General features: G+C 40.7%; 1 protein-coding gene across 1 annotated transcript in view; it reads right to left on the bottom strand.

The window, feature by feature from the left end:
• TMEM236 (transmembrane protein 236) overlaps positions 1–24,199 on the bottom strand; it is a 37,335-nt gene extending 13,136 nt beyond the window's left edge. Inside the window, exons 1-3 of the mRNA XM_027073543.2 lie at positions 22,978–24,199; positions 10,771–10,843; positions 6,932–7,073 (exon numbers count right to left, since the gene is read on the bottom strand). Of these exons, the coding sequence (XP_026929344.1) occupies positions 6,932–7,073; positions 10,771–10,843; positions 22,978–23,234 (472 nt within the window). The 5' untranslated portion in view covers positions 23,235–24,199. The remainder of the gene's footprint in view (positions 1–6,931; positions 7,074–10,770; positions 10,844–22,977) is intronic.
• Between the last annotated feature and the right edge of the window lie 636 nt (positions 24,200–24,835).

Genomic DNA, 24,835 nt, shown 5'->3' with positions numbered 1-24,835 from the left:
CTCGCTATATGTCACATTTCCCAATACTTCCTACAACCAGGGTCTCTCAGACAGGGTGGGTATCAGAACTATTTGTGAAGCTTTTAAAAATTACGGATGCCAGGCCTTAAACTAACCTCGCGTGTACAAGTATGTTCACAGGCGGTCCATGATTCACTGGAAATAGCTTAGAAGGATGAAACTCATCACCGTCATTCATTTAAGAAACTGTGTTAACTCAGTAAGAAGGAATAACTCAGAAAGTAATAGGTCCTTCCTTTTCCTCCTTCCATTCCTGCTCTATAGACTCCTAAACCTGGCTCAGTCCTACAGTTCCATCTTTTCTACCATCAATGCCCAGATTTCTCAGGATCATTGAAGAAATGATCCTCATACTGGAAGAATGATCGACTCATAATCTCGAGTGGTCCCAGGACAAATTCCTGGTTTCCCCTCTTCACTGAACCCTAAGCTTCTGTCATCCTTCCATCCCCCTGTCCTTGACCTTGAGCAGTTATTCCAAACCTTACCCATTCTGTTACAGATTCTCTCCCTCTGTCCCTCCACACTGCTCTCTGCAGGTAACTTTGCTTCCTAGTTCACAGTTCCTAGTTAAGGCTTTCAGGCATTAACAGGTATAAACAGCCCCTGCTTGCTTTCTGCCCACACATTAAATCATAGTCACAAGTCTAAATCACCTGGGGGGCTTTGAAGACCACATGTGTCTGGCCCTACGCTCCCCCCCCCCCCACCAAAATTATGATTTTAATTATCTGGGGTTCAGTCTGGGAGTTAAAAAATTTTCAAGTCTCTTAGGTGATTCGAATGGGCAGCCAAAGTGAAAACCAATGTTCCTAATTGGGACTACACACCAAGAATCCAATGAGGTTTTGTTTTTAAAAATCTAAGCACGTCCAAGTCCCATCCTGATTCAGTTTATCAGGTGTTGCTATGATTGGCATGGACATTTTTAAAGTGCTCTATTAAGTCCTTTCTTCATGTTGGAAATGCCAGAAGAAATGGACAGAAATACAACAGAGGCAGGGGTCTAAAAGCGTTGCCAGATCAAGGGAAGAAATACACTGATTATCATTTCTGATTGATTGGGTGCGTGTAAATTAATGAGTGTATTATATCCTACAGAGAATCCAACTTCTTTTCTTTATGAAACACTTACATGTGAAAAAGTTTTGAGAAATTATTCAGTAAATATTTATACCACCTTGGAGTGAGAAAAATACTTTTAAAGCATAACACCATAGACAGACTCCATCTGGGAAATAGTGACAGAATGGAGTATGTCAAAATTAGAAATTTCCTATATCAAAAAATTAAAAGGCAAATAACTGAAATATATGCTACATTTCTGACAGGCAAAATTTAATGGCCTTACTATTTACAGAACTCATGAACCAGGAGTAAAAACAACAACAAAAAAGAATAGATGTATCAACAGAAAAACAGATCAAGGACATAAATATATGAGTTTTAAAAATACAAACAGCCAAGAGATCCACGAGAAAATGCTCAACACAACTGCTATCTTAAGGAAATTATTAAAATAATAAGATACCGTTTTTGCCTATAACACTGGCAAAGATGAAAAGGGATAAATTATCCAAAGTTACAAGGTTGAGGAGAAACAGGTGTTTTCTTACACTGCTGTTTAGATGCTAAGCAGGGCATTCTTTAGAGGGGGACGTTTGCTTAAAGGACACATATCAAAAGCCTTAAAGCTTGAATATACTTTGAGCCAGAAATTGCAACACCTAGGCATTTAACCTAAAGAAGTAATTATCTAGGCTGCTGAGGTCCTGCGGCCCTTGGCCCAGGTGTTTGGGTATTAAGAACACTACACAGTAGGAACTGGGCCGGGGCCACCGCGAGCAGATTTATTTGAAAACCTTACGCTGCCAACATCGTACCTGGCACCTCTTACTGATGTGACAGTGGAAACCACCTCGTGTGCAGCGCTCTGATGTTTTCCGCCCAAATAGCCTGTCGATCTCACTTCTAGCAAGTCGTCTCTGTGCACATACCCCCAAGGCAGCCAAACCATCGTGCTACGCCCGTTTGTAAAATCCCCTATGAAGGACCCCCCTCTGTATTCGTCTGCATGTGCAGCCAGCCCACAATAGTCCCGTTTCTTCTGGCAAGTGTCGTTGCCAAGGAGTCTGGGCATGTGCAGATGCTCAGGGTCTTCCGAGGACACTCTGTGGTCATCCAGTGACAGTTAACTCTCTCTGTCCCCGGCCTCTGCTTGGCCGGTCACCTCGGAGTGGCTTGTAACTCACATACACAGCACCGGGTCCCCCAGACACCGACCACCTGCACCAGCCATGCCTGTGCGCCCATGCATATGGCTCACCCCCACTGCTCGACTCAAACCACATCATCCTGCTCATTCTCACCACATCCTTCTCCTTTTTTTTCTGCAACCCTTTTTACTTCTGAACAAGAGTCATAGAACAGTTGTTAAAAACCAGGAAAAAAGAAAATCTAGTTGTCCAACAACAGGGTTAGTTAAAAACTCATGGCTAAATGAGTCACGGTTCATTAATACAACGGGATACTATTCAACTAATAAAAAACGATGATACCACCACATATTTTTAAGAAAAAAAGATACAAAATAGGTTTCCTTGAGTCAAGCATGCCCCTGATGATGGTATCAGCTATCAATCTGTAGTTTATAGAATCCTGGTGGATTTCCATTTTCTTCTTTTTTTGCTTATGAGTATTGGACGATCTTTTAAAATAAATATGTATTTGGGGGAAACAGAAAACGTTAGAAATAAAACAATTTCAAACTGGAATATTAAAAAATGGATCTGGTTTTTCATACGTATTGGGCCTCAAAACCTGTGTGTGCCCCACCAGGTTGGGTTTGCTCTATCTGCATTGCTGTAATGTGGTGTATGTTAGCGTGTTGTGTAGCATTGTATCATATCCCCAAAACAGCAGCCGTCACAAGACCTTGGATGAGGGTGCACTTGGTCTCTGGGTAGGACAGCATCATGATTCTCAGGGAGCTATGGGCTGGAGAAGTAGGGAATTGGCCACCTGAGTTACCGTACTGCCCTGTACCGAAAGCTACAGCTTATGCATCTAAATGAGGTCCAAGATTAATGGTTTTCAGACATTTAGCAGAAGAACCATTTTTTTTTTTCCCCAAATGAAATCTGACACAAACCAATGCTGTGCCGATGTGGTTCAGGTAGGAATTGGAGCACCAGTGACTCTGGTTAAGCTTCCCCTTTCTGCCCACGGACCCCTACAAATCCGCTCTGTAGGTTTCCGAAGTTTACTACTTGAGAAACAAACAGTGGCTGGTTTTAAGAAGGCAGCTTTCACCTCAATAATAGATTTTTCCATTCAGACTGTTAAATCCAACTGGTTATTTTTGCCCATTTATTACATGCAGTCCTGAGTTTCTTAAGGCCCAATCTTCCTTCTGTGTAGAAAGCCTTCTTCACCATATCTGCCTAAACTCCTACAAATCCCAGATATTCCCTTTAGTATTTTTCTGACCTCCGACACCTTAGATAAAATGAAATATTTCTTCACGTGTAGCCCCATAGTACTTTAACTATGATACTCTATTCTACCACTTATAACATGGTGCTTGAGGCAGGCTTAGGCTGTTCAAGTGAGTCCCTACAGGTAGAACTGAAACTTTGCATCCAACCATTGACTTGTTTGTGTGTCTGTGTGCATTCGCGGGTTTTTATGGAGGTTAAGGAATCTGGGTGGGGGCAAAGGGGACCTAATAGTGACCATGATTTGGGGTTCAGACAATATAGATTAAGACTGATGTAAGGAGAAACTAGGATATTTCCTGGGAGGCAAGTCATAGCAGGACGAAAAGTGTTTAGAACACAGAGTCAGGCAAGAGTGGTGGGAAAACAGCAGGCCAAGTTGTTTGTGTGTAACGATGATGAATGGAAAAAAAGCAGGAGCGATGGAATATTCAGCAGTCTGGACCAATAAATGAGACTACAGGAGACTCACCTCAGTTCTGGGAGAGGGAACAATATGGAAGAGGAAGAAAGATGGGGGCCCAGTCATTCATTGGTTGGGACTGAGCTAACAAAATTCAAATAGAAATACCCACATACTAATATGAGCTGGGGACATTCAGGTGATACACTGTATTCTTACTATTTGTTCCCAAGACTGGGACTTGCCATTATTAGGTATGACATCTGCGAGACTGCCATGCCTCAGAGATCTAGGTACCAGAAAATATTCCCGTGTGAGGCGCAGGCTATGTGAAATAATGCATGGACATGTTCTGACATGATCATCACTTGATACTGAGATATTTCAACTGGTAACAGAAAGTTAGTGGAAAGGCCTCCTTGATCCCGTTAAGACTGCTTTAAGCATGAGCACCTTTTTTTAAAATATAGAATAACTTGTATTTAAAATTTTAGTAAAGGAAAAGCTACACAAAGATCAAGCTTCTGTAGCTTGGAATTAAGGCGGATGGGATGGCACAAGGGGGTCCACAAATCCAAGCACTGCAGATTACCTTAGTTTCCTCTACTATAGGATCATGGCTGTTACAAGTTGACCGATGGGTATGCCTTTCAAACTCTCTGGACCGAGCACAATATATTACCTTTCCCAACCTTTTCTAAAGGGAGCCAAATGTTTTTAAAGCTCGTTCACCACCCACCCCTACCCAACCTCTTGGATTCTAAAGTACCACATGCAACAACAGCATATTTTTAGCCTACTGGTTTATGTTCAGACTTATGTATTACAATTCACATGTTTATGACTTTATGTATTAAGTTCCAGAGGATAAATGATAACACTCCCTAAATTCAAAGCTCACATAATCCATTTTGTTAGTATGCATGGTTAAAATGAGTAAAGGGGACTATTTGAGTTCAAAAGCTTGTACAAAAATTAAATGCATGTATAATTAATATTTGCAAAGGTGTTTTGAGTGAATGCTAGTTTTTTAAAGTGGGACGTTATTAAAGGGTAGAGCTATTCAACCAGACATTAGCCCGCTCAAGTTTGGGCAGTGAAGAGCTCAAGAAGGAGGCTCTTCAAATAAGAAAAAGCAATTGTATAAAATGTTCTCAGGTCTTATCTCCAAGACTGACTTCTTTGGGGTTTTCTTGTTTCAATGCTCAGTGTCATTGTCATTTCTGGATACAGAGAAAATTCTCCTTTAACAACCAAACTCATCACTTAAAATATAACTTGTTCCAAAAAATGTAACGTACATTTTTAATTTTAATTTTTTATTTCAGAGATAGAGCGAGAACAGGGGAGAAAAGCAGAGGGGGGAGAGAGAGAGAGAGAGAGAGACAGAGAGAGAGACAGAGAGAGAGAGAATCCCAAGTGGGCTTCACACTCAGCATGGAGCCCAATGCAGTGCTCGATCCCACCACCCTGGGATCATTACCTGAGCCAAACCAAGAGTCGGACTCTCAACCCACTGATCCCAGGTGCCCTTACATGTACATTTTTTTAAAAAGAGAATGTTCATGGGGCGCCTGGGTGTCTCAGTCGGTTAAGCGTCCGACTTCGGCTCAGGTCACGATCTCGTGGTTCGTGAGTTCAAGCCCCGCGTCGGACTCTGTGCTGACAGCTCAGAACCTGGAGCCCGTTTCAGATTCTGTGTCTCCCTCTCTCTCTCTGACCCTCCCCCGTTCATGCTCTGTCTCTCTCTGTCTCAAAAATAAATAAACGTTAAAAAAAAAGAGAGAGAGAATGTTCACTAAGAACTTATACAGAATGTTCACATTAACATGGAAGGTTATTAACACGGAAGAATTTTTAAAAACAATCCATTTTCAAGATAGGTTTGCATTGAGAAGGAATCTAGAGAAGTAGCAAAGAAAGTGGCAATTCCAAATCTCCTCAGTTTGAAATAAATACATTGGACTCTGGAGGGCAGATGTAACTTGAGGGTACCTTTTCCTCATTAGATGGCCACTAGCTGCCTGCCACCTTAGCTACCTTGTCACCTGTGTTATGTTAAACATAACAACCATCGTCTCCCACCTAAGGACAAAGTGCAAAATATGAAGCTCAGAATCTCAGATTTCCTGGTGGCCTCCAACTCAGCTTTATTTTTCAATTTGAGGAGTAAGAGTGACCGGAAGGGTGGTGGCTCATGACCCATAAGTGATTCTCTGGTCTTTTCCTTCCTGGAGGTAGGAATCAACTCTATTACTCTCCAGAATTCCCCTGTGACTCACTCGCTTTAACCCATCCACCCCACCAGGAAGTGATTCGACAAAACCTACCCATTTCACGTATAAAATCTTGGTCATCCAATAACGATAGCATACACATATTATAAATTAAGCACAGATACTATCACATGAAATTAAGTGAAAGTTGAAGAAAATTAAGACCAACTGAACAAAATATTCAATTAACAAAGTATCGTTTTTTGTTTTTTTTTTAAGACCAACCTATATTTAGTTTTGACTGATCCCTTTGGAGGAATGTGGTATATCTTGGTTTTGGTAGTGTGATCTTTAGCTTTTTGACAATCTACAATTAAAGACACATAATTCTCTAGGACATAACTTCAGTAGTCACATTAATTTCTATCAAAGATATCCAAAACTATATTTATTCATCTAAACTGAAAGGTTTTAAGAAGGTTTCTAAAAATCTAAATCTATAATAATTTACTTAGATTATTTTCTTGCTAGAGTAAACATTAAGGTTTTTCTTATTAAATATTTGCTAAGTTTATTAATTTATCAGTACTACCAAAATACAAATAAGAATAACTATTTAGCTATCAAAGTAGTTTTTAAAATAATTATATTTAGATATCTTCATTTCTAATCTTCTAACTGTAATGTTAGAGGTAAGAAAAGGTATCATTAAACATGTCAACAGATAACTGGGCGACAGAAAGGTAAACAGTATGTCAAACTTTTAAAAATATTACATTTAAAAGAATACTTACAATTTTGCCACCTTCTAAGAGAATATATCCTGAGTTTTTCAATAATATCCACCACAATCAAGGAAGTCAGAACCAGAGAAACTGGCAGATCAGGTAAGGTATCAGGTAAGGTATCCGCAGAACCATTAATATTCTTTTGAACCTGTTTTCAGAAAACCATTTAGAAGCATTACTTCTTTTGTGCTGTCTTTGTTTAAAATTCTTTTAGTAGTCTGGAAGCAACATTAAATTAATTACAAAGACATTTACTAAAAGACTAGAAGCTTGATTTCCAGCTTTTCAGGTAATCAATCCCATTAGCTGTTGAAGGATTTGTAAAGATGTAATAAAGATTCTTATCAATGGAAGAGCTTTCAGTTCAAGAGAGAGCTTGGTAAATACGCACCAAAATATAACAGCAGGCTCCTGGTACTGGTGAGATGGGCAATTTCTTCCAACCCTACTGCTAAGCAGAGCCTCTGAGAGTCCCTACGTCAAAGAATTAGGGGGATAGATATTGGAGTTCAGGGTCCTCCAAGAAGAGAGAGCCCAGGTAAACCCAGCCAGGTTTTGGGAGACTTCCTTCATCTGATTATGGTATCTACACAAAAACTTATGGCAAGCATCATATTAGTGGTGATATGTTAAGAGTTTTTCCTCTGAGATCTGGAAGATGACGAAAGTGCCACCATGATCAATTCTATGCAACGCTGTACTAGAAGTCCTAGCCAGTGTAATGAGGCAAGAGAAAGAAATAAACACTGATCAATTCTATGCAACACTGTACTAGAGGTCCTAGCCAGTGTAATGAAGCTAGAGAAAGAAATAAACACTGCAAGTATTGGGAAGAAAATAAATATATATCATTATTCAGACTATATAATTGTATATGGGGAAAATCTCCATATGCAATAAAGGGAAAATGAGACTAAAAAAAAAATGATACTGCCAAAACAGAAGGCTTGAAATAGACCATGTATATATACAGAGTGATTTATAACAGAAGCAGCAGTGCAGAGAAATGCGGGAAGACAGACTTTTTAATAAATAGTGCTCAATGCATTGGATGCTATTTGGAGGTAAAAAACTGACTCCTTACTGCACAACATATACAAAAATTAGCTTCAGATGGATTGTGAATCTAAAAGAGAATGGCAGGGGCACCTCAGTGGCTCAGTTGGTTAAGTGTCCAACTTCAGCTCAGGTCATGATCTCATGGTTCATGGGTTCAAGCCCCACGTCGGGCTCTCTGCTATCAACGCAGAGCCCGCTTCAGACCTTCTGTCCCCTTCTCTCTCTGCCCCTTCCCCGCTTGTGCTCTTGCTCTCTCTCTAAAATAAACATTTTTAAAATTAAAAAAAGAAAAAGAAAAGAAAATGGTAAAACATATAGGCTTCAAAGTATAATATAGGGGAATAGCTTCAGGACTTTGAGGGTCAGATTCGCACTATGACAAAATCTCTTCAAGTTGCCAAAATTACTATCCATGAAAAAAAAAACACTGGTAAATTGGACTATTTTAAATTAAGAACTCTTCACCTAAAATACCATTAAAATATTAAGTCACAAAGTGTGACTATATTTGCAATATATAAAATCACAAAGGGCTTGAGATCTGAATATATTAAAAACTTCTGAATTGATTTTAAAAAGATAAGTAACACGATAGGGAAAAAATGGCAAGATGAAAAAAGTGCTCAATTTCATTAATTTTTTAGATGTTTATTTATTTATTTATAGGGCAGGGGGAGCGGGCATAGAGAGAGAATCCCAAGTAAGCTTCATGCTGTCAGCGCAGAGCTCTTCGCAGGGCTTGATCTCACAAATTGTGAGATCACGACCTAAGCCAGGATCAAGAGCTTAACCAACTGAGCCACCCAAGTGCCCCTCAATTTCATTATATTGGGGAATGACAATTTAAAACTATAATGAGATTCAAGAATATATGCCCAACAGAATGGCTAAAAGACTTAGAATGTACAGTAGCTAGAATATGCAGCAACGGGTATGCTCATTCTCTGCTAGCGTTAAGTCTAAATTAGTAGAATCTCTTTGGGAAACTGGCATTTTCTGCTACAGTTGAACCTTTGACTATCTATGTCCCATCAGTTATACTCCTGCACATTAACTGAAATTCTTGCATATGTGCATCAAGAGACATACTCAAAGATGTTCACAGCAGCATTATTTATAATAGCCAAAACCGGAAACAACTGAAGTGGGCATCAGAGGCGGAAGTGATAAATAAATTGTAACATATTCAGAAAATGAAATGAATGAATTCACTCCACAGAATGAAAACGACGGAATACCATTGTACACAAAAGCCTGAATGACCCACACTTGTGAAAAAAAGAAGCCAGACACATATTAGGTAGATAGAAGAGAGATAAATGACAGATATAAATAGAGAGATAGAAAGGTATATAATTTTATCTCCAATTATAAAAAATTCAAAACAGACAAACCAATCTATGGAATTAGAAGTTAAGATAGAAATCATTGCAAAAAACATAGGGGTGGCTTTTAGGGAACTAGCAAAGCTTTATTTTTTGACCCTGAGTAGTGTTTACACAGGGGATTGCTTTGTGGTATTACATTAATATTGTACATTGTATGTTTTATGCACTTTCTGATTTGTGTGTCACACTTGAGTAAAAAATTAAAGAAGGAAAAAAGCAATAGTGGGTAAGGACGTAATAGAAAAGAATCAAAAAGGGCAATCATACTACAAATGTATCATCATTTTAGGATAATAGGTTTCCTTAAAAGGTTGTACGCTAGGTGGGGGGAAGGTTGTACACTGAATTTTTAAAGGTCTTGGGAACCTCCTAAGTGCTTTACAGAGTCTTTTGGGAGGAGGGAGGAGAAAATGATAAATCTAGATTAAAATATTCACATATTGCTGTGTGATGCAAAGCACATCTATAGAGCCTTCCAAGGTTATTCTATACATTCACAGACTGTCCAAATGTAGCATCTAGGACACATTCTCACAATCATGTATATCTCATGACGTCATACACTACCCAGGACTCCCTCCCCTCATGACACCTATCATAGCTATTCTAATAGCTGACTGTTTTTCTCTCTACTATCAATAAGCAATTACTCAAGGCCAGAAACTCTCACATTTCCAGAGTGTTGTATCTCATTACCTAGCACAGTGCCTGGCATGTGATATGCACTTAATAACTACTTACTTGACATATAGGTAAAATATAAAGTACTTTAATTTTTTCACTTTGGAGACGTGAAAATTACATCTTTCAGAGCATTGTGCAAATTAATAAGGTTAATAGGGCATTCTTCTTTGAACTTGTCAGATAATAAAATTCTCACAGCCTGAAAGTTCTGCCTCTAATATTACTGTCCTGTAGATGCCTGTCTATCAGAATCCTTTTGAAGCTGCATTTAGTCAAAACATGAAGTCAAGCTTATTTTCAAATAAATATCATGTGCAAATCCTTAGGCAATGGATATATTATTAAAGGTCTTAGAATGTGAGGGGTATTCCCTCTGGATATTGTTTAGAACTGAGGACACTCGAAAAACAGGTGAAAAGCAGCAAATGTGAATCTACTTTTAAATTCCTTGCTTTTTTATGATCTTGGAATAACGTTCCTTTCTTTCACACACACACATAGAAGATATTTTTTTAACTGGTTGCTAGACCTTCTTTCACAATCACAGAGGGGGAAAAGTGATCTTAGTACTTTAAATATTCATATTGCAGCTTGGAAGAAGACTGGATAGAATAAACTTTAGGAAAAATTTCGGGCACACCGTTCTATAATATTCCGGTAATAGAGGAAATTTTTAAATCTCAAAATCTTGCAGAATGAAGAAAAAATCCATACCTCAGTCCCTGCGATAGAAAAGCTGAAGCTGGGAAGTGTGGTGAGTATAACACACATCATCATAACAGGTCTCCTAGCAAAGGACAAAAAATAAGCAAAAGCAATAATGTACAAGATCAACAGTTCCGGTTACATTTTGCTAATTTAGCAGTTCCTGTTACATTCATCTCTCATTTTTCTAAGAAGCTACTACTTCCCCATTTCCATTTCCCAAATGTTTCAGTATGGCAAAGGGGAACACATGCAAAACCCAGAATATTTTCTAGAACAAAGGTTCACCACCTTTGTTCCAGAAAAAAATAACTAGCCAGCCATGGACTTCCAAGAGCATCACCGTGCAAGACAAATGACATTCAACATTTCCATAATTCCATAACTGGAATCCTGCCAAAAAGTTTCAGCTCTGGTGACCAACTGAAAAAAAGAATGTGACTTTTTTTTTTCTCCATGTTTGTTTATTTACTTTGAGGGGAGGAGAGGCAGAGAGGGAATCCCAAGTAGGCTCCAGGCTCAGTGCCACATCCAACACTGGGCTCTATCCCATGACTGCAAGATCAGGACCTGAGCCGATATCAAGAGTTGGATGCTGAACCGACTGAGCCACCCAGGCACCCCAAGAGCATGCCTTTCTTAAGTTATATTATACCCTATAATAACATTGATTTTTTTTAAAGAAGACATTTAGAGATGCTGTACCAAGAATGCCTTCATTTAAAAAAAAATTTAATGTTTATTTACTTTTGAGAGAGAGAGAGAGAGAGACAGAGTGTGAGCGGGAGAGGGGCAGAGAGAGAGGGAGACACAGAATCTGCAGCAGGCTCCAGGCTCTGAGCTGTCAGCACAGAGCCTGACATGGAGCTCAAACTCACAAACTGCGAGATCATGACCTGAGCTGAAATTGGACGCTTAACCGACTGAGCCACCTAGGCACCCCACCAAGAATGATTTCAAATGAAAACATGTGGATATTTCTTACTTGAACTAAAAAAAAATCATGTGATATATATGTATATATACATATATATCACATGATTTTTCACACTGGTTTTTGGACCATTGGTTTTTTTCACAGTGGTTTTTGGACCACTTCTTAAAACCTTCATGAACAATTAATCAAAGAGTTATTGAGATATAATACATATATAATACTCTATCTTATGACAGAAAGAATTAAAATGCTCACTTAGCATTATTAATTGATAGGAAGACAAAAGATGCTCAAAGCTTTTCTATGATGAAATATTTACATTTCCGTTCCTTAAATACACATTTTACTAATTACACTTATATGATAATGTGTTTCGAAGTACAAAAAGTGCTGAACTCTTTCAAATAACTAACGATTTCTCCTTGGTCCTGCCATGCTTCTGTCAATCCCATCCTGGTCTTAGATGTTCTAGGTATAGACATAAGTTAGATGGCAGGATAGACCCGTCTTCTAGCCAGACTCAACACGACCTGCTAAAACCAGAGGTACAATGGGGTTTTTGAGAGGTAGCTTTGCCTCCTTTTCTGAGCCCAGATCCAGGTTCCTGCAGCACCTGGCTCTGGCTGGAGCCTTCATGGAGCCCTCTTCTTCTCAGCTTGTGCTCTAAAAGGTGAGAGTGCCCCAGGGATTACTCCTGCACCTCCTCTTTATGCCTAATTGTCTCAAGCAATCCCATGGCTTTAATTTTATTTTAATGTTTATTTTCATTTGAGAGAGAGAGAGAGAGAGAGAGAGAGAGAGAGAGAGAGAGAAAGGGAGAAAGAGTGGGGAAGGGGCAGAAAGAGAGAAGATGACACACAATGCAAAGCAGGCTTCAGGCTCTCAGCTGTCAGCACAGAGCCCAACACAGGGCTTGAACTTATGAACTGTGAGATCATGACCTGAGCCGAAATCAGACACTTAACTGACTGAGCCACCCAGGCGCCCCTCCCATGGCTCTAAATATCAACCACTTACCCAGGACTTCCATATATATACATAGACATAGATATAGACATAGACATAGACATTTTTTTTTTCTGAGCTCTGGGCTTGTATGCCCAACTCTGGCACCTCCACTTGGGTGTCTAATGGGCAACCCAGATTTAACATGCCTGAACAAAGACCCCACATCCCTGTTCCAATCATCAAATGCTCTCTGGTTTACTGCAAGTAGAATTACTGAAAGTACGTGTCACATCCATCCTTCGCTAACATCATAGCTCATTTACCATCATGTCTCATCTCCAAGAACTTCCTATCCAGTTTCCTGTTAATATGTCTATTCTTGCCTAGCAACGTTTTCTCCATAGAGCCAACTGTTATATTTTTAAAATGTAAAACACATCTTATCACTGCCCTGCTCAAAAATCTCCAACGATAAGGGGTGGGGTGAATGAGGAGTTAGTGTTGAGTGGAGACAAGAATGAAGACGAAAAGGTTCTGTGGACGGATGGTGGTGATGGCACAACAGTGTGAATGAGTTTAATGCCACTGATACGTACACTTAAAAGGTTAAGTTGGTAAATTGTGCTACATGTATTTCACACAAAATACACACATCTGTGCATCTTACATATTTTTTAAAAATCTCCAGTGGGTAAGCAATGTAACTGGAACAAATTTGAAACCTATTACCCGAGCCTACATGTTCTACATGACGTGGTTTCTCTTCTTTCTCCTAGTCTCTTTCTCACTTAGAATGACTTTCCTCTCCCTGGAAACCCACTTAACTCCAGCCATACTGGCTTTCTGGTTGTGTCATGATCACATCAAGCTTGCCTAATCTTCAAGTTGTACACTGTCTATACCTTCTGCCAGATGCCCCCCATTCCTGGATCTTCCATGTTGGAGCCCTGTTGTCATTCCAAATTATATATATCTGCGGCCTTATGACTACCTGAAGTTCTGCTGATTATTTCTTGTTTATCGTTTCACACATTCCTCTTTGCTGATCTTCAAAGTAAGTTCCGTGGAGGCAGGAAATTTATCTGAATGGTTTCACCACTCAACACTAACTCCTCATTCACCCCACCCCTTATCATTGGAGATTTTTGAGCAGGGCAGTGATAAGATGTGTTTTACATTTTAAAAATATAACAGTTGGCTCTATGGAGAAAACGTTGCTAGGCAAGAATAGACATATTAACAGGAAACTGGATAGGAAGTTCTTGGAGATGAGACATGATGGTAAATGAGCTATGATGTTAGCGAAGGATGGATGTGACACGTACTTTCAGTAATTCTACTTGCAGTAAACCAGAAAGCATTTGATGATTGGAACAGTCCACTAGCTAAAACCACGTTTTTTGAGCCTTTTTTTGTGCAGTGAAACTTCTGAGAATCTGGTAAATCCTACGGACCTTTTTCAAAACAGATTTCTTTTTAAATAAAAACAGAGCAATTATGTTGAAATACAGTATTCCAAATTCTTTTAAAAATTTTATACAGGAATATACGTGCTCATCTATGAACATGTTGTCTCCTTATTTTCTTTGGAACGCTCAAGAGCTAGTGGAAACTGAAATCATTCATAATGTCAAGGTAGTGAAGATCATTAGCCATATTAAGAAGTATCTGCAACAATTGTAATGTGGTATGAAAAGATCTAACATATATGATATGAAAAGATCTACTTAATGAAGTTATTAGGTTCTGGTACTTGTAGTGTGCTTTGTTACCAACATGCAAAATGGAAAGAAATGCTAGTTTTCAGTTAGAGGCTACAGGGAAAATGAAGATGCAACCTGTTTCTAATCCAAGTTCTGCATTTTATGTATCCAGAAATAATGATAATCTGTATTTTAACATCTTGACTTACTGCTAACATAGATTTATTATAATTTATTAATAAGTGTTGTGGGTTAAATTATGTTCCTCCCCAAAGATTATGTTCAAGTTTCAACTCCTGGTACCTTACAGTGTAACCTTATCTGGAAATATGGTCTTTCCAGAGCTCGTAAGTTAAAATGAGGTCATTAAGGTGGGCCCTAATCCAACACGACTGGTGTCCTTATTAAAAGGGAAAATTTGGAGAATGTACAGAGGGAGGATTATGTGAAGAAACGCAGGAAGACACCATGTGACGATGAAGGCAGAGATCAATCAGGGTGACGCATCTGTAAGCCAAGGAATGCCAGAGTGCCGGTGAACCACCAGCCCTCAGAAGGAACCAACGGACACTTTGATCTCAAGACGACTAGCCTCCAGAACAGGGACACAACACATTTGTCACCCAGTACTTTGTTATGGCTATGCTACAAAACTAATACAGAGTTTGCTCTATAGGTAGGGGGTACTACTGGTAACAAATACCTAAAAATGTGGAAGTGGCTTTGGAACAGGGTAATGGGTAATCTGGAAGAGTCTGAAGACACATGATAGAAACAGGCTGGACGGCCTAGAAGAGACTGTTAGAAAAATATGGGCATTACAGGAGATTCTGGTGAAAGCTAGGAGAGAAAAAGAGGAGAGATGTAGAAAAGCCTCTAACAATCTTAGAGAATACGCACATTGTCCCAAACAGAAATGCTACAAACGTGAATGTTCAAGGTGTTTCTGGTGAAGTCTCAGGCAGAAAGGAGGACCATGTTGTTGGCAACTGGAGGAAAGGTGATCCTTTCTAGAAAGTGGCAGAGGGGCGCGTGGGTGGCTCAGTCAGTTGAGCGGCCAGCTTCGGCTCAGGTCATGATCTCGCAGTCCGTGAGTTCGAGCCCCGCGTCGGGCTCTGTGCTGACAGCTCAGAGGCTGGAGCCTGTTTCACATTCTGTGTCTCCCTCTCTCTCTGACCTTCCCCCGTTCACGCTCTGTCTCTCTCTGTCTCAAAAATAAATAAACATTAAAAAAAATTTTTTTTAAAAAAGAAAGTGGCAGAACCTTGGCTGAACTGTGTTCTGCTGGGTAGAAAATAGAACCCACAGTCGACAAACTCAGATATTTAGCTGAGATTTCTAAGCAAAACACTGAAGGCACTGCTGATGATAGCAAAATACAAGAGGAGAGGAATAAATTGACGAAGGAATTGTTAGGCAAAAAGGAACCAGAACTTAGTAAAATATAAGAGGAGAGAGAGAGATAAATTGAAGAAGGAATCGTTAAGCAAAAAGGAACCAGAACTTAAAGATTTGGATATTTCTCAGTCTATCCATATTGTAGAAAATGAAAGGGTGTGTTCTAGAGAGGATACTAAGGGTGTGCCTTGTGAACCCAATCACCTATCTCAGCAGAAATATTGGCACTGCCAGCTTGGACTAACGGGGGACAGAGATGGGACAAAAGGAAGGAAGGCTGTTAGACTTCTGGGATGCAACAGGCAGGAAATGGGCTGGTGGAGCTACTTGGCTGTGAATGTGTATTATCCTCTGAGATGGCTCTAGGGGCCTGAGAGGCTCCACTGCAGGCCCAGAGGCTCCCTCCTTAGACCCAGAGGCCAGGGAAGGAAAGGCTCTCCCATCCTGAGGGCAGAACGTCCAGCCACAGAGGATTATTGTCAAGCCTTACAATTTAATGACATTTGCCCCGCTAGGTTTCAGTGAATCTATTCTGCATGTGGGAAGAACATGAATTTGGGGGAGGGCCAGAGGGCAGACTGTCACAGGTTGAATTACGTTCCCCTAAAAGAGACATGTTGAAGTCCCAACCTCCTAGTACCTCAGAATGGGACTGTATTTGGAAATAGTGTTTCCAGAGGCAATAAGTTAACAATTAGGGTGGGCCCTAATGCAACAGGACTGGTGTCCTTATGAAAAGGGAAAATTGGGAGACAGATACACACAGAGGAAAGACTATGTGAGGAGATACAGGGAGGAACACTATGCGACGATGAAGGTAGACATCAGGGTGATGCGTCTATGAGCTAAAGAATGCTAAAGAGTGCCAGCGAACGACCAGAAGCTGGGAGAGAGGCCTGGGACGGATTCTCCCAACAGCCCTCGAAGGAACCAACCAACACCGTGGTCTCAGATTTCTAACGTCCACAAGTGGGAGATAATACATGTCTATCATTTAAGCCCCCACGTTTGTGGTAGTTTGCAACAGCAATCCTAGGAAATCTATACAATGAAATTTATGCTGGAAATGCCACAGACACATCTTTGAAGGGGGACTCACGCTAAGGCTAGTGCAAGGCTTCAATGAGAGCACAACACGGCTGAGGAGAAGGACCTGTAGACATGGTGTAAGTCCAGATGGAAGATGAGTTAGGGCACTACAGAGCTCTGTGCGTGTCTGTAGTAAAGCATCAGGAAGAAGGTCTCCCCCAGGAGTAGGCCCACGAAGAAAGACCTGAGTTCAAGCCACGGTGAGTTAAAGATTCCTATTTGTGCAGCAAGAATTCTGACCATGAGATTTCTCACAGGGAAAGCACAGGGAACGGAATGCATCAGATAATAACTTGGGAAACCACTCTGCTCAGACACTCCTAAACATTCTCGATCGCCTAGCTCTTCAAGTCAAGGCTTCCTTCCTTGTCTTTCAAGGCTTCCCACAATCTGCCATTAACTTCCCAACAAAAAACACTAACCCCAGTGAGCTCATGCAACAAGCCAAGTTCTGCATTCATCCATTCACCCACTCATCCAAGCCCTTGTTAAATGTGTGAACTACACTCAGTTGTAAGGACAGAAAGACACGTAAGGCACAGTCTGGCTTTATGGCACTTACAGGCTCAGGAAGTTGCCTAAGCACAAGATGAGGTAACCATGTGACAAGAGCAAGTTTTTCTAGGAGTTTTAGTCTCAGTTATGAGACTCAGTTATGAAAGTGACACTGTTGCAGTTGAAGTCAATACCTCACACCAATAGCTGCATCAACAGGACAGCTGGGTATCAATGAGATCATGTCTGGACATTAAGAAGCCAGTCATCATCCCAAGGAAATATCCAAAAGGGAAAAAAGTCCAGAAATCACAGGACAAGAATACCTGATAAAGCCTGGACACTGGAGAAGAGAAGACTTCGCAGACTGCCATGGGATGTAGTTGAGATGTGTATACTTTTAAACATTTGAAAAACGTTCATATAGACACAGTGAGCTCAGGAAAGTCACCTCTGGAGACACGGTTTTGGGACTGATCATCATATAAGTGGCATTTTATATTATGAGCCAATGAGAGTACTTGCAAAGCAATCAAAAGGGAAAAATGGGGCAGGGGGAAATGGATAGAGCTCCTGGCCATGGCCAAATTCACTGGCATATAAAGGGAGGGCAGGGGCGCCTGGGTGGCTCAGTCAGTTAAGCTTCAGACTTCGTCTCAGGTCATGATCTCATGGGTTGTGGGTTCCAGCCCTGCATCAGGCTCTGTGCTGACAGCTCAGAGCCTGGAGCCTGCTTCCAATTCTGTGCCTCCCTCTCTCTCTGCCCCTCCCCCACTTGCACTCTGTCTCTCAAAAATAAATAAACATTAAAAAATTAAAAAAAAGATTTTAAATAAGAGGTCCATTGTCTACCCGCATCGTAAGAAAGAGTGTTGTAGAACTCTCAGGTGCCTTCGAGCTTTAGGATTCTATGGTATAATGCCAATACCATTGTACAAGCAAGGGGAAGAGTCGATTTTTAAGGGGCAGGACTGATGTGCAGAAAACATTTTTCATGAAGATTTTTACTGTCAACAAGGACTGCAAAGGAAGGGGGATGGGGAAAAGAAGCAAAGGACAAGACACCAGCTGGTGAAGGCTACCAGAGCCCCAGCATCAGTGAAGAAAATGTTCTTCATGCTTCCCTGAACAAAATCGTCAGGACAAATGATGTGACATCGGACTTGAATGTATGAAAACGTGGGGAACCATGGCCATGTATGATGGTCCTGGAAGTTAGTGCCTCACTGGGGTGAAGAAAACAGTCATGGAGAACACAGAGGTGATGCCAGAGACACGAAAGAGGGAGAATTAATGGAATTTGGTGACTTATTGCACAAAGTGGGAGAGAAAAGCACGTGTAAATATACTCTTTCTGATTTACTGGATACGGTGGGGCAAGGAAGAAAAAGCCTGTCGTCAAGTATCGGAAAATCATTGCTACTGAGTAGTTAAGGAGAGGAGAGTCCACTGGGAGACATGGGAGTGCTGTTAAGCGCCCGTGTTTAGTTCACGATGATTAACAGATGACCTTCCCGGGACTGAAAAGGGCAAGTTCTACTTCCTTCAGTTTATCCAGCCCGTCCGGCAGTGCCCAGATGTTATTCGTGCTGTGCACATGCCCTGTGTGTGCCACTGTGGAACAGTAAGGTGTTCAAGAGACCAGGCTGCGGAGACAGACCCCCCTGAAGTCAGCGTGGGCTCCACGGCTCACTGGCTGTGTGGTTGTGTAACTTCGGCGCCTCAGTTCCCTCATTTGTAAGATGGGCACTGTAAGTCTTCTTACCCATAAAGGTTAGAGAATTAACTAAAATAATATAGGCAATGTGTTTACACCCATGCTTGGTACATAGCAGCTGTTCGACAAAGACTTGCTTTTATTTTACTGCAACTACAACAGCTACTACTGTTACTACCACTGTCTTAAACGAATCGACAGCAAATTCTGTCTAAGGGATTAAGGACTTAAGCAAGGCAAAATGCAGTCCAAAATGTTGGGGTCTTTCCAAGGGGGCACTGCCCAGAATTCCTGACATGTCACGATCTAAAGTAATTATATGCTGAAAGACTTGAGAGAATTCCTGAAACGCAGCCCAGGGTCCCAAGGCATTCTGAGAATCCCCACAAATTCTCCATCATTATCCTATCCCCTGGGACCCTCTTCACTGATATCTTCCCCAGTTGCAGGCTAGCCCTATAGTTCAATGGTTTCGCATGTTCATTAACACCCCAGGAAAGGATTTCTCTCATTTACTGGGATATACAATTTGGTGTGTTTATAAATAGCTTTTCCTCATTCCTCAAATCATCTCCCTAGCCTATTACGAATTAAGACAGGCATCCCTGAAAAGAAACAATCATTCTAAAGAGAATGAGGAAGTGTCCCACAAAAGTAAAGAGCACTGGATTAAAGTTCAGGCTCTACTGTTGATTTAGTGTGTATGTCTTAAGCTCTCTGACATTGTTTCCTTCCTTACAAAATAGGAATTAAATCCCTTGGTCAACCTCGTAACCCTGGTGTGCAGGTCAAGTGAAAAAATAAAACATAAAAGCACTGTATATATGCCAAATACTTTATAAGATATTCGTTGATATCACGCTATTGGCCTTCATTTTGCTCGAAGGATAAAAGAGACCTCCAAGATTTTCTAAGTTCAAAGAGTATCACTGATGGCATATAATTTTCTTCAGTTTAATCAGTTTTATCATCAGTTCTACTATTTCTCATTCAGAGGATTAAACAAGATCATGTTTTAAATGGAAATACTAAATTCAGCCTGAGGTAATAACAATAATATGCACTGAATCCTTTCCATGTGCCAGGTATTATGCATGGAACTTTATCTGCATAATCTTATTCCGTTTCTTAAAACAGCACTCAGGTGAAAAACCGAGGTTGTCCCCATTTTGCTCACGAGACAATTAAAATTCAAAGAACTTAAATAACTCATACAAGTCCTCGCAGTCAATGTCAAAGCTGGGATTTGAACTCAGGTCTGCACCTCTTAGCTGTGTGGCCAGGACATACACTCTACTAGCTGGATAACTCATTCTCTCCTAAATACCAGATTCATGGGGCTAACAACGCCCATAGGAACCTACAGTAAGAGACAGCAATATGACAGCGCTCATGAATGAGGCTATGAGGAAATAATTTCACAGTTTCATTGAAATTACAGATAACCTATAGTGTATCTATTTAGAACACCTGGGGCCAGCCACACCTGCAAAGGAAAACGAAAGGCCAGAAGAGTGTTTCCCTGAAGAATTCACTGAAAGATGTAATTGGGACAGCCTAGGACATGTTAGCCCAAGGGGGACACGTGAACCAGATTTATAAAGCAGAACGTGCACTGGAAAGTAGAAATAAATGAAGGACCACACTGCCTTCCTTACTCTCAAATGCCTCCAGTAGATTCAGACCTTGTCACTCAAAGAGGCAGTTTAGGACAGTGGCTGAAATACCAAATATGGAGTCAGAAGGACAGAGGTCCAAAGTCTCGTCCTCTCACTCACTAGTTATTGACCAGGGAAGTTGCATAACCCTTCTCTGATAATAAGTTTCCCCTTGGGAATAATAATGATAAAGTCATGAAAATAACTCCCTCACAAGATGGTATAGAAGGAAATGAAATTCACATATAAATCTCTAAGCACATACGTGATCAGTAAAGAAGCAGTTATAACTTGATGATGATGATGGTAATAACTGATATGGAAGGTTTGCTGCCTGAATGATATTCAGAACCTAGGATCCCAGAGGTTTGAGTCAATGGCAAAAAAAAAAAAAAAAAAAAAAGAATCAAGGAGTGCCTTCTGGGGCTGGAGTAAACTAATAGAAAGCCACTGGTCATTTGGGTGTTCCATTCTTCCCTCAAAACTCCCAGCCCAGCCAGGAGTCCTGGACAGTCAAAGCAACTCCAAGGTGATATGAGGAGTGGAGGGCCCAGCTGAGCTCCAATTCCACTTGACAGATATCCTGAGGATTCAGGTCAAGGTTTGGAAAATCCTTAAACTGCACCGATAAACGCAGTGTAAACCAAATGGTTTACTTCCGGAAACCCTTCAAGATCTTTGCCCTCAGGGAACTGAAAGTCCCCCAGGCAAATTTCATGGAGCCACATCCTAAATCAACACCTAAAGGACCTCTTGAACTCCACACTTCGGCTCTCCAGGTCTGCATCCTCCCGACAGTATATCTAGCTAGATTTCTGTATCTATTATTTTTACATTTCTGCCCTTGTTAAAATCTCTGCTGCTTGCTTTTCAAGTGGGTTGATGTTGTTTGACTTTAAAATAAAAGATCAGCCTGAAAGAAGGGTTAACTTATCAAAGAAAACTAAGAAATCTTAGATGAGTAGAAATCTGATCTAAAGTTCCAAAAGGGGAATGCCTGGGTGGCTTAGTCAGTTAAGCATCTGACTCTAGATTTTGGCTCAGGTCATGATCGCAGAGTTCTTGAGTTCGAGCCCCACATGGGGCTCTGTGCTGTCAGTGCAGAGCCTGCTTGGGATATTCTCTCTTCCTCTCTCTCTCTCTCCTTCCCCCCACTTGTGCTCTCCCCCCACTCTCTCTAAATAAATAAATAAACTTAAAAAAATAGTGGCATCTGGGTGGCTCAGTCAGTTAAGCATCTGACTTCAGCTTAGGTCATGATCTTACAGTTTGTGAGTTCGAGCCCCACTTTAGGCTCTGTGCTGACAGCTCAGAGCCTGAAGCCTGCTTCGGATTCTGTGTTTGCCTCTCTCTCACTCTCACTCTGTCTCTCCCTCTCTCAAAAATAAATAAACACTAAATTAAAAAAATTTTTTTAAATAAATAAAGATCTGAAAGGAAAAATATCTTAGAATCTGAAATAATTTGTACTCAATACAGGTGATACAACATTAGCTAAACTGTTAAGTTAAAGCAACATTAGATCTTAATTTATTTAAAGTATTTCTGTATTATTATTGAAATAGTCCCCCCCACCACCAGGGTAAAAAAAATTTACTAACATAGTAAAGTATTATTTTTAAAAATCTAAACGAAGGAACTGGGTGCTATATGTAAGCAATGAACCATGGGAATCTACCCCCAAAACTAAGAGCACACTTTACATACTGTATGTTAGTCAATTTGACGATAAATTATATTTAAAATAATAATAACAATAAAAAATCTAAGCAAAGGAACCAGTTAAAAATCTTAGTTGGCTAAAGGCCAAAGGATGCTTCAGACCCGAAAAACAATGCAATTAGACATTTCAAAATAGACATTACTTTGTTTCGTAAAGTAATGTAAATGTTTGTAAAAGTAAAATTCCATATTATCATTCTATAATTAAGATTTCTATAAATTAGCTGTGATAACTTTATGCAATTCAGTGAACAAAGGAATTAGGGCCAACATATAGTACTCAGGGTATCATAGACTCATGCTAACTACGAACTTATGAATACATGTAATTTATTGCTAACAGGCAGTAAAAAAGGCCCCTATAAAAATATAGAAGATACCATAATAGCAATACAATTATAGAAATGGTGACAATGACTTCTCATTAATCATAATGTGCATATACATTATGTACATTTGTGCTATGCTAACATCCCTACAGGTAGCACCTGAGAAATTCTCTATGAAAGCATCACAGAGATTCCTTGCTTTAAGAATCCTTTTACTTACCATCCTTTAATTTTTTTGGAAAAGGCATGCTTCCTGTATAAGAGAACTTTTATGGGAACCCAAATCAGCAGAGTCACTGAAGCCACATAGGCAATCGAACAGGAAACAATCAGCCAATAATGTGTTTTCTCAGGGCTCCCCGTCGTTGTTTGATAGGTGGTGGCAAACTGTTCCACAATCACAAGCGTGGGAATGGAGAAAGCAGCAAACTCGAAAAGCTCAAAAACCAGGAGCTTGATCAGTTTTCCAGAAACCATCCTGAGGAAGGGCAAGCTGCTGAAGATCAAACACTCCCCTTTTGATGGCCAGCAGCATATGGACACAGATACTCAACTACGATTAAGTTCCTTGTACCGAAATCACCAACCGGTGACTTTTTATTCTTTTATTGACCCTCATATGGTTCAATGATCTTCCAGCTTAACAAGTGAGGTCTCTTAAAGAAACAGAACAGTTGTGGAAATGACCACTTAATGTGTTTGCACAGCCATTATTCAGGGTCAAATGAACTTCTGAATATGTTTTCGAGGCACTGGTAAAAAAGCAAGTCTTTGTAGCTTTGATTGCTAATTTGAGCACAGAGAAAAATTTATGCAATATTTAAACACCTGTTAAGTAGAACCACCGGAATCACCTAATTTTAGATTTAAAGGAGAAGAAGAGCTGTAATCCAATCCCCTATTTTTATATTTAAGCAAATCCAGGCAAAAAGAGATACTCCAAACCTGTGTCTTCATCGTAGAAGACTACCCCTCGCTTTCCTTCAAAGTGCTTTGAGAAGGGAGTTTGGATTCACATTGCCAACCTCCTAACCACACTTCTTCCTGGTACTTGAACTATTGATTCTTGCATATAAATTGCCACTGTGGCACAGGTTAACATTCTTCTTTTGCTGGTCAGGAAACGAACATGGTGATGTTAGAAACCTGTTATCAGGATTAACATATTAACAGCAGCCTATATCGAGTCCAAAAGCATATCAAATATTTAAAAGGCAACAATCATCTCCATGAATATCCTTCCTTCCAAAACTTTTGAGCTCCTATGACGAGCACTTTGCTTTTGTTAGGTTCTGGGGTGTGAAGGTAGGTGAAGGACAGTAGGTTTCTGCCCTAAAAATGCTCACAGCCCAGTGGAGAAAAGAAACCCGTGAACAACCAAAATAACTGAGGTCAGAAGTATAACGTAAATGCTATGGTAACTTAACGCAGAGAACTTCCTCTTCGGGCTGTGTGAAGGGGAGGGAAAGAGAAGGACGAGGAGGCAGGTTTTGGGGGCATCAGTGACATTCCAGATACACACACACACACACACACACACACACACACACACACACAAAAGGCAGGAGGCCATAGTGGTTCTGAGAATCTGGTGTCATGTGGCAGGAAGTAGGGACAGGTGATGTTAGGATTGGCTTTGGGTCAGAATGTAAACATTCCATGAAGGGTTTTGGTGTGGGGTGGTGTGGGGGGGGGGGGGGGCAGGCAGTGAAAAAGCAACGTCGTCCGGACAGAGGAAGCACTTACTCCATCATTTGGAAAAGGAAGTGAGTGCTGGTGTGGAGGAAAGGGCAGGAGCAGCGCCCACCTGGAGGAGGGAAGGCAGTGGGGAGCCACAGAGCACCCGGAGGGAGAGCCTTGGCTACAACCAGTGAAGGAAGAGGGGGGAGGAGAGCACCCGACCAACAGACCCCGAGTCTGATTCCTTCCACATGCTTGCCTCTTTAGATGGCTTGCCCTGTGCCTGCTGGCAGACTGACACAAACCAGTATTTTTCTGGGTCCCTCGGGCCCTCTGCAGAAGGGGCCATGCGTCGCCTGGCTGCCCAGTGAACCCAGGACGCTGGCGGCAGCTCTGAG

Source organism: Acinonyx jubatus, chromosome B4 (assembly GCF_027475565.1).
Source record: "Acinonyx jubatus isolate Ajub_Pintada_27869175 chromosome B4, VMU_Ajub_asm_v1.0, whole genome shotgun sequence".
Classification (NCBI taxonomy): Eukaryota; Metazoa; Chordata; class Mammalia; order Carnivora; family Felidae; genus Acinonyx; species Acinonyx jubatus.
Note: the sequence above shows the minus strand (reverse complement) of the source record. Positions and strands in the feature narration are given on the sequence as shown.